General features: G+C 40.2%; 1 protein-coding gene across 1 annotated transcript in view; it reads right to left on the reverse strand.

The window, feature by feature from the left end:
• Nucleotides 1–384: 384 nt before the first annotated feature.
• RIT2 (Ras like without CAAX 2) overlaps nucleotides 385–18133 on the reverse strand; it is a 180376-nt gene continuing 162627 nt past the window's right edge. The window contains exon 5 of the mRNA XM_052778893.1: nucleotides 385–1938. Coding sequence (XP_052634853.1) covers nucleotides 1711–1938 — 228 coding nt within the window. The 3' untranslated portion in view covers nucleotides 385–1710. The remainder of the gene's footprint in view (nucleotides 1939–18133) is intronic.

The raw sequence follows: 18133 nt of genomic DNA on the forward strand, positions 1-18133 counted from the left end.
ATGTGTTTGTATTCCTCTGAAATAATCTTTCCAAAATAGAAATATAGCCACATATTATCTAACTATAGACACTAAAGTTGTACTTTTGATGGAGAATTTCTGACAAGTCAAAAAATATCACTGGATTTTCTTGAAGGGAAAGTGGAGAACAAAATATCAGATTTTAATGAACTGAAATTCTTCATGAAACCATAACCTTTTCAAGTTTAACAGAGCAAAACAAATCAACTGCCCCCCAAATCATCCAAAATATAATTAGTTGAAACCCTGTGAAAAAGTCAAAGAAAAAAAATGAAAAAAATGAACATTTACTAACAAACATACATATTTTTCTAATGTTATCAATTATCACTCCAGGACAAACACAAATGACACTGACTACTATTATGGTTTCATGGAAATCACAATCTTTATTTTTTGACAAAATGAATGCATGTATTAACTGTAAAATTTATAAATAAAACTCAATAGTAAAAGAAGTCTGGGGGAAAAAATGGTCCATGAGACTATACTCTACTTCATGCCAGCTTTAAAAAGGAATATTTAAAAGACCTGTCCAACTGATCGATCAAGTGATTCACTTGGATGGTCAAGGACTGTGAAAGATGGTAACTGACCTGATGCAATTCTCTAGTAAATCGAGGGCTGAATGCTACATCGCAGATGTTATTACATGCTGGGACAGAGCTGCATTGCTCTAGGGAGGGCTCTGGGAAGCATGAGACAGCCAGTGCCTTTGTGTGCTCCTTGGTGGGATGCAGGAGTGTGGCCAATGGTGAAACACTGGAGGAGGTTGCCCAGAGAGGTGGTAGATGCCCCATCCCTGGGAACATTCCAGGTCAGGTTGAACGGGGCTCCGAGCAACCTGATCTAGTGGAAGATGTCATTGTTTTTGGCGGGGGGGTTGGACTAGATGACCTTTAAAGGTCCCTTCCGACCCAAACTGTTCTGTGAATCTAATGCACGGCATGTCTGTAGGACGCGGTAGCTCTGCTAGCCAGTCCCAGTGACTCATGAGCAGAGGGGACAGAGCAGTCGCCCTGCAGCCTCCAGACAGCTGGCGCATGATTTGTGCTATGCTTGCCAAGCCTTCCTGCTAAATGGAAAGGACACAATGAGGATAGGGCTTTACAGGGTCAAAATCTGGAACCCCCAGCGTTCCCTTCGGGCCTGGGTCACACACACACATTGGCACACAGACACGTGCGTGCGGGCTGAGCACAGTCTAACCCTAAACCTACATGTGAATGCAAAGCTGAAGGTCAAATCCTAAGGTCCTTAAACAGTCAAAATGTCCATTGAAATCAATGTTATTCATTCCTGGGATGGTGAAATGATCCATGCATGTAGAGAGGAGGCAATAAGTGCATCCGTTGTCCTAGAGCTGGTGGAAGCTGGTTCTGCCTTGGATGCTGGCTTAACTCCTAGCATTTGAACACCAGCCAGGGACCACAGGTTAAAAAACACTGTATTTTCTCCGCTCAGATTTGCAGAGAAGGGATGAGAGGGTATGCTAAGTGACTTTATCTATAATACAGAGGAGCCACAGGGCAACCATGAATTGGGCCTTCAAGGAGCTACTTCTGCATGAGGGCTGAAGGGAAGGAACTCCAGGACCTGATCTGGAAGATGCTGTGTCAATGCTGCCTTTTTGAACTGTTACAGGTTACTGTGGTCAGCTCCTGATGGGTGGCTCATGGGGAATTGCCATCAGGTTGTACTTTCCTTTTTTTTCTTCAGGGATCCTTTCAGTTTCCGCCACAGACTATCCTTCCTTTTCATCTTCTTCTCTACCACGGGCAGTGAGGACTCTTTCCTTCGGATTTCCCTCACTAGTCCATGAAAGACATCATCAATGTAGAAGCGGAGGGCAGCTGAAGTCTCAAAAAAGGAGCAGGAGTATTCTCTGGCTAAGCTCATTCCTTCTTCAGTCGAGACCTAAAAGGAAAAGAAAAGTCCATGAATATTGCCTAATGCACAGAGCATGAATCAACACAAGAACATTACCGTATATGTAGTCTGGCTTTTTGGATACTGCAAATCACTGACCTTTAATTTTACAGGAAAATAGTCTAACAGTACCCAATAGAGAAGTGAAAGAGCGAAAGGATCAGACTGAATCCATGAGATGGTTGAACAGAGCATACTGGCAATATTCATGTGCTCAAGTATATTATTTCCCTAATTCTGATGCATCGATATTTCCAAGCATTTCCTCTCTTTAGTGCAGTAATCCTATAGTTTGATAGTGCTGGTACCTTTATTCCATAGACTGGAATGGATGGCCAGAAAGACTTACATAGAATTAAGGTCCTAGAAAATCCCTGTTCAGCATTAACCTAATCCTGGAGGCAACTTGACTCTTTAAGCATACCAGCTTTCATATCTTAAGATTTTTCAGTCACATTAATTTCTGAGCATGCCTTTAAGTGTTTTGGTCTTGGCAGGCTTGTAATCCTATCACTTAGCTCATGCCTGAGTAGTACAAAGATGTAAAATGTATTTGTTTTTCAGCTCATCTTCCCTAAGTGGCCTCGTGTACTTACTGTTCTCAGAGCCCATCAAGGAAATGTGGCTTTGTATTTTGAGGAACTGTAAGGGGAGGAAACACCATGAAACTAGAGGGAACCAAGGCAGCTCTTGTTTAATTTGCCTGAATTTTGAAATGGGGATCTTACTCCTAAAATTTCCATATTGGCTACCTCTTGGCATTTGACCTGCCAGCCTGCTAAACGGAAGGGTGCTTAGCGTGCTGATTAATGTGTGGTTTAAACAGAGTTTAAATGCTTATCATAAGGAGTATCACTGCCTACCATCTGAGGTAATTTTTGCACTTTTGGAGCTCATCCAGTAACATGTAGCAAGTGTGCAGCAAAACAAGGAGCAAACCTTATGAGCTTCTAAATGTTAAGCTTGCTTTCCAGCCAATAGACTATCCTTTCTTTTCAGTATTTGAGCATAAAACTGAATCAATGAACTGTATGAATGACATGTATGGTGTATATTCAAACTCTAGGTCAGAAATTCCATCCTTTGTTTACTTGTATTTGGATATCATGATTTATTCAAGTAACTTTCCAAACTTCTGGACAGAAAGGCAAAAAAGTACTTTGAGACAGCCTTGTGAAAGGCTGCATAATAGGCTATGAAAAGTCTCAGTTGCTACTGTCTGCCACAAAACTAATCTTCTTGGTTTTTTTTTTCTTATTTCTATCTTCATGCACCCAAAGTGCCATTTACATTTACCAGGGAAACAAACCCTGATATTTCAAGGTACAAACAACTCTCTTATACCTACCATGAGGAAAATGCCCTTTATGATCAAGTTGTGACCTCATTGCATTTTTTGCATCTACCTGTAAAGCTGGACAGAGTGAGAAACAGGATTTGGGATGAAACGGAAAATCCGTTCATTCCAGCCTGGAGGTAAATCTGCACCGAGCATGCACCTGCATGACACAGACCACAAAATTCCTCCACATCACCTTTGCACTGAGTCACAAACTTTGTAATTTTAGTAGGACCATTCCTCTATGTTACAGGTATAATCTTAATTTAATTAAGAATATTGTAAGGGTAAGCAGGGAGGTTGTATGCCAACCTGAATAATACTCACTGACACAATGAAAGATTGCTACAGCTTTCCAACTGCTATAATTGCCAACCTTTAGCAAAAGGAGATGGGTAGCAATATGGTCCTTGTTTTTCTCTGGGCAGCTGTGTAAGCAAAATGCGGGATTCAATATGTCTATTGGGCACCATTGTGAAATTGATTGTCTGGATAGAAGACTATTTTGGTCTATTTTGGACTTTATAATCATTTTTTTCCTTGCTATGCCTTGTTTGAGCTGAAGGAGGATTTTTTTATTTTATTTTGTTAAAGACACTGCAGTTCTGAGCAAATGATTACACAGAGCTGCAGTTTCAGTGAAGATTTTATCCATTCATTACCTAAAAGGAAAAAAAATGCACATAAACGGAAACATCCTTATGTTAAAGAATGGTAAGGTCGTAAATATAATTAAGGTGCAAGCACAGCAATACTCAAATATAAAAAATGGCTCTTCCTTTTGCTCCGTGATTTTCTAGTCTTTGCCCATCTAATTGCTCCTTTGTTCCACTCTTCTTTTTTTCCTTTTTTTTTTTCTCTTTTCAGGGATCAAAACTATGTTTTCTCTCACCTGCAAGGAAGAACAACTGCGGGGAAGACATGCTATGCTCTGTAATGAAACAAGACCGCTAAGAGCTGTGAGAACTGGAGAACACTCAGGAGAAATAAATTGTGCAGAAAAACTTCCTCCCAGTCTCTATGTGGCTGGAGGCTTGTAACTTGGCCAAATTTGGCTGGATTTCTATAAAAAGCAGAAAAAGTTTTGTTTTGGACTCCAGTTTCCTGCCAAATTACAGTGACAACATTAAAGTTATTAATGGCAATAGTTCATTTTAAAAGCACGATATTTTTCTTAAATCTTGCCCTCAGGACCTGATTTAACTGCTTTGGTGAAATTTTATGAACTAATTCAGCATGAGGAGGACACCTGGCACAAACAATTTCAGGACATTTAGCTGGAGATTTTCAGCTTCAAGGCTGAAAACAGGTTCCTCTGAAATCTAATGCAGTCATAATTATCATTACTGCTTCCAGCACCAATGAAAACAGAGCTATAGTAATTTAATTAATCTGTTTGCTGATGAAACTGTAAATATAGAGGGATATCTAGAGGAAAAAAACACACATTTTTCTTTCGGTTCATAATTTGGTCAAGAGGCTAGACACCTATGGAATGAAAAACAAGGGATAAAGCCCTTGATGAGGTCACTGACGCCTACATAATTCCAGGGATTTACCTTGTTCCCATCTTATTGCCAGAGGAGAAACTGTATCATAGAAATCCATCCCTGATCTGCACAGCTCAGGGACTTGTTGACAAATTGCAGCTTCCTCGGGTCTGTATCAGTGGAAGATATGATCTGTCAGCACGACACGGACAGACAGGTCAGGGAGCGAGGTCATTCTATTGAATATATATCTGGGAAGCAGAGCTTTATATCTCATCTTTAGAGTAAACCTCCATGATTGAATCTGGCATTGTTTCCCAGAGTATAATTCTGGTTATATTGATTCCAATTTAGCTTGTTCCTTTGCTGGTAAAGCTTAAGAAGGGAATGAAGGTGGAAGACTGGCGTAGTGAACATAATGAAAAATGAAAATTTAAGAGCTGGCAGAAGCTTCCCGAGTTTCATCCAAACTTTAGAAACTGTGATTGTCTGGGCAGGGTTTGGATCAGGACTTACAGAAGCAGGGCATGAAGCTCGCGGTATAACCAAAGAGCAAGATGCCCCAGAAGGACAAGTCCATAAAATGGGCAAGGAAGCCTCATGAACGCGATGCGTGACCCTGAGGAAAACAGTCTTTTCACATCTTCCTTGCAAAGTGCATGGTTCTGAGAACCCATGTGGGCACATGTGAGTTGAGAGGGAAGATGTACCAGTTACAACAGCACATGGACTGTGGAGAACACATGGAATTGTAGGCTGAATTTGGGAGTTTTTCATCTCTGGATAGTTCAGCACAGCTTCATACAGACAGGAATTATTCACTGGCTACAAACCACATTTTATAGCATTAAGATTCTGTTTGTGGCTTTTGCAAACCTCCCTTGGAAAATTACAAGTGAGATTAAATGCAACGCTGACAGCCTGTGAAAGCCATGATGGATGAGCTGCCGTCTTTAAGACAGCCAGCTCCCCACTAAGGTCAGCTCCTGCACAACCAAAAGGAGAGCACAAAGCCACCTGGGCTGGATGGTGGGTGGGGAGGCACTGGCAATCATTGGCCCCCATAGGCAGAACATAAAAAAATCTGTATCTGAGAAGGAAAGTGCAAAGGAACTAAACAGATCAATAGCCTACCTCTGCACTTGGATTGTCATTAGCTGGAAAATCTCCATCAGGATCAGACTATTTTGTGTTCAGCTTTGTGTCTCCTTTGGTCAAGGCAACAACAGAAACATCCCAAACTAGATTTCGTTGACAAAGATTGTATTAGCAGAGTCAACAGCATCACCTTGGCAGAGCTAATGGTGGTCTTCATGCAGCAAAACAATGCATTTCCACTTTGCATCTCATCCCTGCAACAGCATGGTCTACTTGGGATGGCTTTGGAAGGTTTCCCCTGTGATTGGGACCTCCAGGTTGCCACAGAGAGGTCTGGAGGCTGCAGGTGGAGTGCTAAGGGTTGCAAGGATTCTCCTAAATTACTGTTACAGACTTCCACCCTGGCAGTCCTCATTAACTTTGCAATGGGAAAGAGAGTGATAATTATAGATCCAAAAGCTTCATTCTGTGATTTTTTTTGCTGAAGACATGTGGTCTTGATCACTAATCAAGAGACAGAAGGGGACACGATTGCTCATCTAAATCCCACTGAGGCTAATAGGAGGACTTCCAGTGGGTTTTGATCAAGCTCTATTTTTGACAGGCAATAATTTATGTGAGCTGTAAACAAAAGATAACTGTTTAAGAACATAGGGAGGGAAGCAGCATCTTGAGCAGCCTTGTTTGCACCACAGTAAATAATAAAAGGAGTAGAAAAACACACAAGTACTCTGAATGATGTCTAGGAAAGATCCATGTCCTTTCCCTTCATCTCTGGTGGATTTCTTCTGTTTCCAAACAGGCCCCATTCCAGAAGACAAGAACCAGATGCCAGGTTGTGTATTAGCACCTGGATATCAGTTTAGAGACAGGCAAACAATCCAGAAGAATCCACACAAATGTTTGGGTCCCTTCCCATCACAGTCCATTCCCTCAGCATATCAGAACAAACATAATAAGCTTTTGGTACAGGCGCAAACCTATAATATGCCACAGGAAAAAGCTGGAGAGATCAAAGGTATTCACATTTTCCTCAGTCTCTAATAAGCAGATTTGCCAAGAGAAAAAGAGAAAAGTAATCTCGCGGGTCTAGAAAATGAATGCCATCCCGGACAACAAAAAGCAAAAAATGGGTATTGCCTATCTGACATGAATGATAATTTTTTTAACCCCAGCACTGACCACTGAGTTTATGCCAAAGGCACTCCCGCACAGCACCTGCGAGTTTTCTCATTAATGATGAACAACAACCAGGACCGACCAATTTTCACTAGTCTCAGTCCATCATGCTACTTTTAAGGTACCAGGAAGAAATTAGCTGGTCCCCAGCCACCCAGCACTGACAACCATCAGGGACCTGCCCAGCATTCGGGACAGGGACAAGCTCCGTATTTTTATAGATGGGATTGGGTTCAGCAAAGGCCGATGTGTTCCTACATTGCCACCTGCCTTTCCTAGAGCCAAAGGTTTTCACTGTAAGGATTTGTTTCTTGTTTGGAGCAACATGCAACCCAATCCACTAACCCAGAAGCAGATCTATTATATCTATGTCATTTTTGACAGTTACTCATTTTTTTCCTTGGACAAGTGTTGTATCAACAGGCATGGTGGCAGAGACTTTGTACAGGCTGGTATAAGGATCTTTCCAAGTGTGAAATGCTATTGTTCAGGTCAAAGCTCAAATACTTGGATATTACAGCAGTGGCTGGGGTTGAAAACCTGAGCAGAACCAGATAAAACAGAAAAATCAATCTTTCTTTCTTTTTAAGACAAGCAGCACTGTTGTTATTTGTTCACATAGTATTTGTCATGGAATATTTTTTAAAAAGAAGAAAAAAATGTTCCCAGCCCTTTTACCCTTCTTCTCTTTCTTCAGATATTTACATTTATAAACCACCTATCATATTCTTGCCACTGAGCAATGACATCCCTGAAAGAAGGGGAAAAAAACCAAGATCAAGTGGAAATCAATTCAGGCTGAAAGAAATGTTGAAGACTAGGCTTTGTGAGGAACCAGTGTTTCCTCTTTGTGGCCAGTCATTCAATATGACTATGTTTCAGGTCTAAACAAATGCACAGTAAATGCAAAAGTAAAACAAAAATCCTTAGTGTTAAAATCTCCAGTTTCCATCTCCCTCAACACAAACACTCTGCTTTGTTTCAGAATTTTATATGAATTTTAAAGTTAATTATTGCTTAAAAAATATAATCTTGAAACTTTTCCTTCTGCAAACATAAGCATTTTAACCTTTATGTACAATCTCATTTGCTAATGTATACACTGCAGTTACCAATTTGATTTGGCCAAGATTCCACTAGAATTCACAACTAGTTTCCGCTGACACAAACCAGCATTTTTCATTCAACCAAACATGTGCACCTTATTTTTTATCTCAGTCTCTGGGGAAGCAGACACCTCTTTTCAGCAACTTAAGCAGTAAATGAGTAACACGCTGCAGAAACGTGAGAGGAGAATTTCACATCAACACTATTACTCTTAAATCCATTTGGAAGTCTTCAGAAGTAATTAGTTGAACAAACCTCACTCCAACTTCATGGCAGGCAATTCTGCAGGCTCAGCTTTGCTGGCTTTCTAGATTGCAAGGCTAGATGAGATAAAGGCTGCCATACAATTAATCATTATTGTGAGGGTGTTGCAATTAGTTCTGTTCCTCTTTCTCCCTCCCCAGAGTTACATGAAAGCTGGTGTCCTATAAGAGTTTTCCATGTTTTCCTTCCTGCCTTGCCACTCTGTGACACTTTTTACTGGTTTCACACTTAAGAATTATTGGTAACCAGAATGGGGTCTAGCATGAATGGCCACGGATGTAGACAGGATTAGCAGACTGGGCCAAGGAGAAGATGTGGTCTTGCTGTGTGAACTTATGCCTGGCAGACTGCATGGTATGGAAATAGCACACGACGCAGTACTACACATCTCACATCCTCAGCTGTTCCAACCTCTGAAGGCATTTGCATTACAGAGGCTTAGATATTCTTTCCCTTCCCCTCATAACCTGGCCTTTGCATTTGGACATGAAGGAAAATGCAGCTTTAGTAATGCAGAAAATAATAGTACTGTCTGGGGCTTCCCTGATGAGCTCTGTGGCTTATTTTTAGGGGATGGAGGATGGAGAGTGTGGGATTGTAAAACTAATTTGCTCATTTTTTTTGAAGGAAAACTGTATAATATTCTTGTGAAAAATTAAATTTCTAGACAGAACCAGAGAGATTCTGTCCCAAATTATGCACTTCTCACCTGCTTAGTCACTAAGATGGGACATGAAACACAGCTTAAACTCCCTGTTTTTAGCCAGGAAGAATCATACTCTCATTTGATCCAAGGGAACTGCAAATCGTTGAGGGCTGAGAAAGTAATCTGATGAAACATCACTGAACACTTGCTCTTATGCTCTTCACTATTGACCAATGTTAGATTAGACTGACATTTTCTCTGACCTGCTATGGTCATTGCTACACTCTTATATGAAAACCCTAAGCTATTACTAGCTCCTTCATTAAATGCATCTGTCTCGCTCTTTTTCAAATGAAAAAATTCTAGATCCAATGCTAATTCACACTTGAATAATTTCTGTAGATTTTTAGCATCTTTTGTGATGGAGATTACTGCCCAGCACTGATTTCTGTCTAGTCTTTCTCTCCCTTTTGGATTTCCCCCCCCCCCCCCCATACTTTGGATCCACAATATCCTTCTAACACAGGAGCTATACCTCCAGGTAATTTCATTCCTGCTTTGGGCAAATGTTTTGAGTAAAGAGAAACATTCTCCATGCAGTTACCTAGTTGCAAAGCAAGTGAAACACATGAGGTTCCTAGGTCTATTGTTTCCAACTTGTGATAATGCTACTTCATTATTTCACAGATGCAATGCTAAATAATTAAATCAATGTCTCATTTCATGTAAAAATCACTATGGAATCAGGGTGCTGGCTGCAGGTTAGACTCTGAAGTTGTTCTTCTCTACTACAGACTGTACACTCTTTTGGCTTTATCTTGTCAAAAGCAAGACTGATGAGTGGGTTAAAGCATCTTTATACCAGGAAATGTTTCTAGAGAGATGGCCTCAGGATCTGACTGAATTGGATACTCAAAGCCACATGATCTTGCATCAGTCAGCAATAGCTCTGGGTCTAATTTGAAGAGAATGTGTAAGTGTTAAATCCTTAGCATCAGTCTTCAAGATGAACAAGTACGGGTCAATTGCTCAAAGCATTTTTCAGAGATCTGACAATTTTCTAAATTGTCCATCATCTTTAAAGGTACTTTGATTGCAATGCTCCGCTGAAGACATAGATGGCTATAAGATGGTTGCAAAAAGAAACGTTTGTACACCTGTTCAGCTTGGAACATTCACAGGAGGATACCAAGTTTTTGTAGGGAAAAAATCTAGGAATTGCAGTATTAAGTTTACAAGAAAGGAAAATCTTTTCAATCTTTTTGTAAGCAACAACAAACAACTCAATTATCATCTGCTAACAACAGATGGTTATTAAAAAATTTACATGTAAAGAAGCTGCAAATGTACCTTTTAGACTTTTTTCCTAAGCAAATAGAAAATTAATAGTGCTGAACTCTTGTTTTAACACTGCAAGTGATTTCTATTGCTTTGTGAGCACAAGTTAACTACTAGTCCAGTTCAGCCAGCCCCCATATTTCTTATCTATCTATAGACTGGTGTAGACTATTTTCATTCATGTGTTAGATATTAAAATTCCACTAGTCACTTGAATTCAATTCACTAGGACTCAGGCACTAAGCAGACTGGGTACTGAGTAAATCCACTTAATACCTGGTAACCTATGCAAATCTCTCTGTTATTATTTTACTTTGAAGATGGGAGTAAGACAGCCTCTAACAGCAATATTTTGTCCTGAAAACACTGCACTGACATGAGAAGATAAGAAAACAGAGCAGGAGTCAGTGAGGATGGCAGAGCAGGATGCTGCTTTCAGTGTGTTATTTTCCACAGTTGTCTGCTGAAGATTGGGAAATGTGATACAAGAAATTTGAAGGAGATCAGAAAGAAATGTGTAGAGCTAAACAGAAGACAAGAAAGAGGCAGAAACAGCTGTATATTTGTCTGTCTTTGTACATATAGTCACAAAGGAGAACTGTAAGTGGAGTAAAACAACCCACACAAACAAAGAAAAATATTGGTGATTCACACAATTGAAATAATCTTTTGAGCCAAAGTATCCAAAACTTATGTTCAGTTAAGTGTGTCATTTTCAGACATATGAGCAGACTACTGGAATTAAACTCTGAAAGTTCCCTTTATGTTTAAGCTGTATATGAGTTTCCAACACTAGAATAAAAAGGTCACAAAAAATACCTGTTCCAAAGGCAGTAAAAAGTGTTGTGTGTCCTAACACCACATATTGCTTCACACTACATTAAGTGCAATGCACATATATTCTGGTGTATGGTTTTCACATCTAAACATACTCCCAGACACAGCTTGCAGGCAAACAGAGAACACCACGCTACATTCCTGACAGCGAAAAGAAAATTGCAACAAATCTCTCCCTTCTCCCTTCATCTCTGTGCAATTGTCATCTGCTGAGATTCAGGGATTCTGTCCAGGCTGCTGAAGTGGGTATTTAACAGAAGGGAGGCAGAGGAAGAATTTGTAGTAGATTTATAGAGATTTGGGCTGCAATGGAATAATTCAATATATTTTTCAGAAGTTGTTTGCTGAAGTAAGCAAGTGTTGAAATATATGAGGTATCACAGTGCCTTATGCACAATTTACAGAACAATGTTTCACCTTTCTACCTGTTACTTGGGTTGCTTTTCAAAGAAAAAGTTACTCGATGCAATGAAAGGGGGATGTTGTATCAGGAAATGGGAGTGGTGAGCTGTTTTTTTTCCTGGAACATGTAATTAATTTTGAGGGTTTAATAATTTTGAAGTTTATTGGGAAGGTTTGTCAAACAATCTCATTACGGGAAATACTTGCACAGTATCTGTATTAAACTAATGGCATTGATCTTCCCCATGTCAATATTAGTTCAGGCAAAATATTACACTTTTGCAGGATATGAATTGACTGAAAAAATTCATGGGAGCTTCACTGGAGTCTTCCTTTTCAGCTCCTTATGATGTGCTGAAAGGAGAGCTCATGGATGAGCAAAGGGTCTTTTCTTGGTCCAGGAACACTGAAACAGAGAGGCCCATGACATAGGAACCTTAAAACGGGAATGACAGCTGCATAAGGAGCATCCACTTAGCTCCATCATGTGATGTGATCCGCCAGCATGGACAATGTGTAATAAAATATTCAGTCTGAAGAACTGCATATGAAGGGGATAACAATGAGAAATGAATGTGCTGAGGGAGAAAAATTAAAAATCTTAAATGGCCAGTGGGTAGGAAGAGCTGTAAGAATGCATTTAGCTAATTAGACATAACAAGCTCTCTTATTGCCTGCTAACCTCCCTCAAATTACTTTACTTTTGCTGCAGGCTAAGAACATGCACTCGGGTAGTTTCCGTGGTAACTTGTTTGTACGTCTGTGGTTAGCCTGTCCTGTTGGCAAGCTCCCCGTTCGCGAGCGGTTTTTTGGATAATCCTTCTGTATTTGCTGCCTGTGGGCTTTGATTTTTACTCAGAAGACTGAGCACCTTAAAGTAAGCAAAGTAACAGCTAACAGCTGGCAGAATCTTAACTTTGTTGAATAAAGTCCCAAACTTTCTTGCATGCATCCCCAAGACATCTTGGATACTTTACTAACAGAAACTTTAAGCAATGATGATGCTCAGGGATTAACCAGTAGGTTTTTTTTTCTAGAATCTAAGTTTTGACTGAAGCCAAACAGGTTGGCTGGAATGCAAGTTCTTGTTGGTTGCCACAAAAGAAAGGATATAGTGAAGAGAGAAGAAGAGAGAAGCAGAAGAGTGAAGGTGGAAGGATGGTGGAGGAAAGGAAGACAGATTATATCTTTATTATGCTAGCTCAGGGGTAGAATGAAAAAACAGACTCTTAACAAACAGAATGGTGGAAACTCCTTGCTAGAAGCATCTGTTTAACCTCCTCTATCCATGATGTATCCATCCAATTATGCAGATATTCTTTTGATGTGTAAAAGATGCTGTATTAATACACCCTGGGAGCCCAAATCTTGATTACAGCTGATAAACTCATATTCTTACCCAGAATAACAGATATTTCAGTCCACCACTGATAAAGCTGTAGCTCAGTTTACCCAGCAGCATGTGTGAATGTGCATCTACACACATCAACACACACACACACAACTAATGCTGCTGGGGTCAGGTCGAGCCTCTCCAATATACCTGGCAGAAAAGTTTGGTTTTACAGCAAAACTTGGATGTAGATGCTGACAAAACACTGCTCTAAAGAGTCCCTTTGGTACTGAGAGGCATTCAACATCAGCTCCTCTGCAGATTAGAGCTGGTTTCTGACATTTATTTATTTCTCGTGTTTCAGTCAGCTAGCTAGTTTAAACCCACAGCCTGGCCAGATTCTGGAAACGGCACTGAAAAGGTGAAAAGACAACGTATGTAGCGCAGATGCCACAAGCCAGGCTGCCCTCCTGCCTCTTCTCAAGTTTTTCCAGAAATTCTTAGAGGAAAAATGGTGGGTTGTAACCTGGAGTACAAGCAGCCAGGTGAACCGCTGCTTCTGCATCCTCCCAGACAGAAAAGATTGAAAATGAAGGACAGGAAATAGATAACACGTAAGTTACGATACGTACTTAAATAATACTATGTGGGAAATAAATAATACCTTAAAACACAAAGAGTAGTAAGGGCTGTGGGGAAGAAAGATACAGTTTCTCAGGAGTAACCTAGTCTGGTTGATGAAATATTAACAGTATTTTATCACTGATAATCACGGTGGCTGGTAGGTAAATCTGGAACTAGCGCAGACCTCCATGTGTGCCTGGATGAGCAACACTATGGTTCAGACTAGAGAGTGGAAATGTAACATCTTTACTCAGCCACACAGGTATAACAATGACAAAAAGACAAACAATAACTCATTTGATTTCTCTCATGAAGCTTGTTCACAATTTCCTAATGGCTGTTTTTTTTTTTTTTCCTTAAATACATAAATAAGCCTAGGTTTGGGGGAATAAAATTGCTGGTACTAAAAGCAACAGCTGGTGAAAAACAGTAAGTGCTTGAAGTCTTAACAGTTACTGTCACTAGCAATTCAGGACATGTTATCACCCCATTATTTTTTTACCCTTAGAAATAAAATGAGTGTTATTAAATGGTTTAGAAAATGACAACTGCCTGTGGTAAAGTTTTGTTGTACTCAATGGAAGGAATATTAATAAGAGGACAGGTATGATATCTTTAAGAGAAAGATGTGGAAAAAGAAATGTAGATCACATTTCAGAGAGAAGAGGCAGTTGCTATGGCTGACACAAATTTTTCAAGCTGGAATTAAATATATTCTGCTAAAAGATGTATAGAAATCAGAGAATCATAGCATGGTTTAGGATGGAAGAGATCTCTGCAGGTCATCTAGTCCAAACTCCTGCTTATAGTGGGTCCACCCAGAGCAGATTACTCATGTCATGTTCAGTCAAGCTTTGAACACTTGCAAGGAAGGAAATCTCATAGACTCTCTGGGTGCTTGTTCCACTGTTCAACCACTCTCGTGGTGGGGAAAAAACCTCATAATTAATCAGATTTTCTTGTGCTGCAAATCTTTTTTCATTTCTTCTCATCCTTTTACTGTGCACCTCCAAGAAAAATCTGGTTTTGCCTTCACTCTAACGATTATTAGGTGGCTGAAGACAGCAAGATGATTCCCTTTTGATTCATCAGGCTGAACAAATCCACAAGCTCAGATCTCTCAACCTCTCCTGTTACTTTTTGTGCTCTATCCCCGAGACCATCTTGGGGATTTCTGCTGAACTCATTCCAGTACATCAAGTTATTTCTTGTACCGTGAAGCCCCAAACAGACACAATACTCCAGATACATTCCCACAAGTGCTGCATGAAGGTCCAAGGATCACTTTTACTAATACAATCAGGATGCACCTGGCCACCCTCACTGTAAGGGCACATTGCTGGTTCATGGTCAACTCATCAGTTGTTAGTAAAGATACTCAAAATATTGCCTCACGATAGATCTCTGAGGAATGCTACTAGTAATTCGCTGTTAGCTGGACTTTGTACTGCTCATCACTATCCTTTGAGCTTGGTGGTCCAGCTAATTCCCATCCACCTTGTAGTCTATCTATCCAAACCATATCTCACTTGTCTGGCTACAAGGACACTATGAGAGACTGAGCTGAAAGTCTTGTTAGAGTCAAGGTAAACATAATCTGCTCCTCTCATCCACAGAGTCACTCATCTGAAGGCCACCACAGAGCTCAGTCAGTTTGTCAGGCATGATTTGCCCTTGGTAAATTCATGCTAGCTGTTCCCAGGCACGCACTTATCCTTCATGTGCCTGGACGTGGCTTTTTGGGAGGATTTGCTTCATAAATGAATCATCCATTTCTTTTAAGGCAACTGAGACTGAAAAAAAAATTACGGACGTAATTGATTTAGCTTTAAACCACTTAGCTCAGGTATTGATATTTAAAAATACAGACTTCAGCACATGCTGTACAGTCCTATCCAGGAACCTGAGTGTACACTCACCAGCTGAGCCCCCTGTCACTTCAGCCTCACTGAAGCTTCTTCCAAGGTCGCTCAGAGAATGTACATGCAAATGTAACTGCTGAGTTGAGATAAGCATAACAAGAGATAACCGTGTCCCATGTTAGTAAAGACAGGTGGAAGTTTCTGATAATGAAAGATTTTGGGTCACTACTTAAATTTTCTACCTACCTGCTGGATTTCTGCTTCGCCTCTTTTTGGTTTTGTTTTTGTTTTTCTAACCACTTTCCATGTTTTAAAAGCTTGATCAAATACTTCTGACCCTTTTTCTTTTTCTTACTAGTATTTTCTTGAAAAAAATGCAAAACCAAAGTAGACCACATATTATCAAGGAGGCCAGAATACAGCCTCACAGCCTGAGACAATGAAAAAGAGTAGAAGTACTCAATTCTCATGCCATATGGGCAAGAGGGTTGAGCAAATAAAGCAAAATTACTGAAGTAAATGGAAAAATTCCTATTACACCTTGGTTCAGGCCCTAAAGAAACAGTCTGGTAGCAAGCAGCCATCCGTCTCTGAACAGGTGGTATACCTGAGTATACAAAATAAAAAGTGGGGGGAGGAGGGGAACAGTGAAAGAAGGGAACAGCTTAGACCACAGATAGCTTAAAATGACCCAAGAGAATATTTGTTTTTAATCCAGAATGACTGCACCTCTTCATATACAGCTCTGGACACTGAGACCCACCCATGAAAAAGGTGGTTTGCTGTTGCTTTCCTATGTAGATTTGACATCAATGGCAATAGTTACTTTTCTCTGATGTCTCTGGTGAAAGATGAACTGTTTTGATTTATATCCACTGTTCAATACTGCTTTCATTCTGGAACATACACTGAACTTTGCACTCCATAATCTGACGGTGGGCACGCTGCAGACTGCAGAAAAGCTGTACCTATGGGATGAGTAAATAACTTAAATGAAAATTACACTACAGCTCATCCACAATAGGATTTAACAGTTTTCAATTTCTTTGGTCTTCTAGGGATTAAGTGTCTGATGTTGACTCACTTTCTTTTCTGTTACTAGTGTTCTGTGCATTTGTAAGCCATGTAGTCCTGTGAAATCAATAGGGTTATTCGTAGAAAATACAAATGTTTAATTCTGCCCATCAGTTGTAATAATTCTCTTGTCTTGGGTAAGGATCTCTGTCCTTTCAACTTTCTTGGGTACAACCAAAACACAGGTTTGCTGAGCTGGGTGTCAGCAGGTTGAGTGCACTACTAACAGGACACCATGAGATGTATCTCAGTAGCATTCCACCTGCCTAAGTGTACCTGGCTCTTGTATGAGCAAACGGATGGGCTGGAAAGGTTACAGTTGGAGTGCCATGTAGCCACAGATAAAACATTAACACTCCAGAATTTATAGTTATTTTTTAAAGGATTCGAGTGAAATATGCCAAATACGGCATCTCTTCTTACCTTTCTCTTCCTCTTTGTTAATTAAGTTTGTAGCTTAATAGTTCTAGAGCAACATTTCAGATGTTATAAAAGTTTTTCTGAAAGCCCCCCAAAAATTAGAAGACAAAACAACAAGATGAGTAAAGAATAAAAAATAGTTATTGAAGAGAAGCCTTTTGAAGGTAATCCTACTAGGACCAGTGGTCATGGGTATTTGAAAAGCTATATTTAGAACATGTCGTGGTTTAACCCCAGCCAGCAACTAAACACCACGCAGCCGCTCACTCACTCCCCCCCACCCAGTGGGATGGGGGAGAAAATCAGGAAAAGAAGCAAAACCCGTGGGTTGAGATAAGAACGGTTTAATAGAACAGAAAAAGAAGAAACTAATAATGATAATGATAACACTAATAAAATGACAACAGCAATAATGAAAGGATTGGAATGTACAAATGATGTGCAGTGCAATTGCTCACCACCCGCCGACCGACACCCAGCCAGTCCCCCGAGCGGCGAATCCCTGCCCCCACTTCCCCGTTCCTATACTGGATGGGACGTCCCATGGTATGGAATACACCGTTGGCCAGTTTGGGTCAGGTGCCCTGGCTGTGTCCTGTGCCAACTTCTTGTGCTCCTCCAGCTTTCTCGCTGGCTGGGCATGAGAAGCTGAAAAATCCTTGACATTAGTCTAAACACTACTGAGCAACAACTGAAAACATCAGTGTTATCAACATTCTTCGCATACTGAACTCAAAACATAGCACTGTACCAGCTACTAGGAAGACAGTTAACTCTATCCCAGCTGAAACCAGGACAGAACATTATTTTAACACTCATTGATACAGTCCCGAAAGGAATGGAGATACAGTATTTTGTCTGTCAAATCAATTGATCTAACTAAAAAAATAAAACATAGACAAACTTTAAGCTACACAACCTGTTTTTCAGGTCTAAATCAGAAGCTGCAAACTACAAGTTAAAGTTGATTAGGGACAATTGCTCTGATTTTAACTTAATGAAATCAATTATTCACACACCGTAGAGAAACAGGTACCGTAGCACCTGTGGAGGATGCTCAGAAGAATGACATAGGCCTTTAAGAGCTCCTTGTCATTATTTCAGTCCTTCAGTATTTCTGGCAATGACACTATATACCCCATTCAAAAACAGAAGAGAGGAGAAGGGAAG

Source organism: Harpia harpyja, chromosome Z, assembly GCF_026419915.1.
Source record: "Harpia harpyja isolate bHarHar1 chromosome Z, bHarHar1 primary haplotype, whole genome shotgun sequence".
NCBI classification, from domain to species: Eukaryota; Metazoa; Chordata; class Aves; order Accipitriformes; family Accipitridae; genus Harpia; species Harpia harpyja.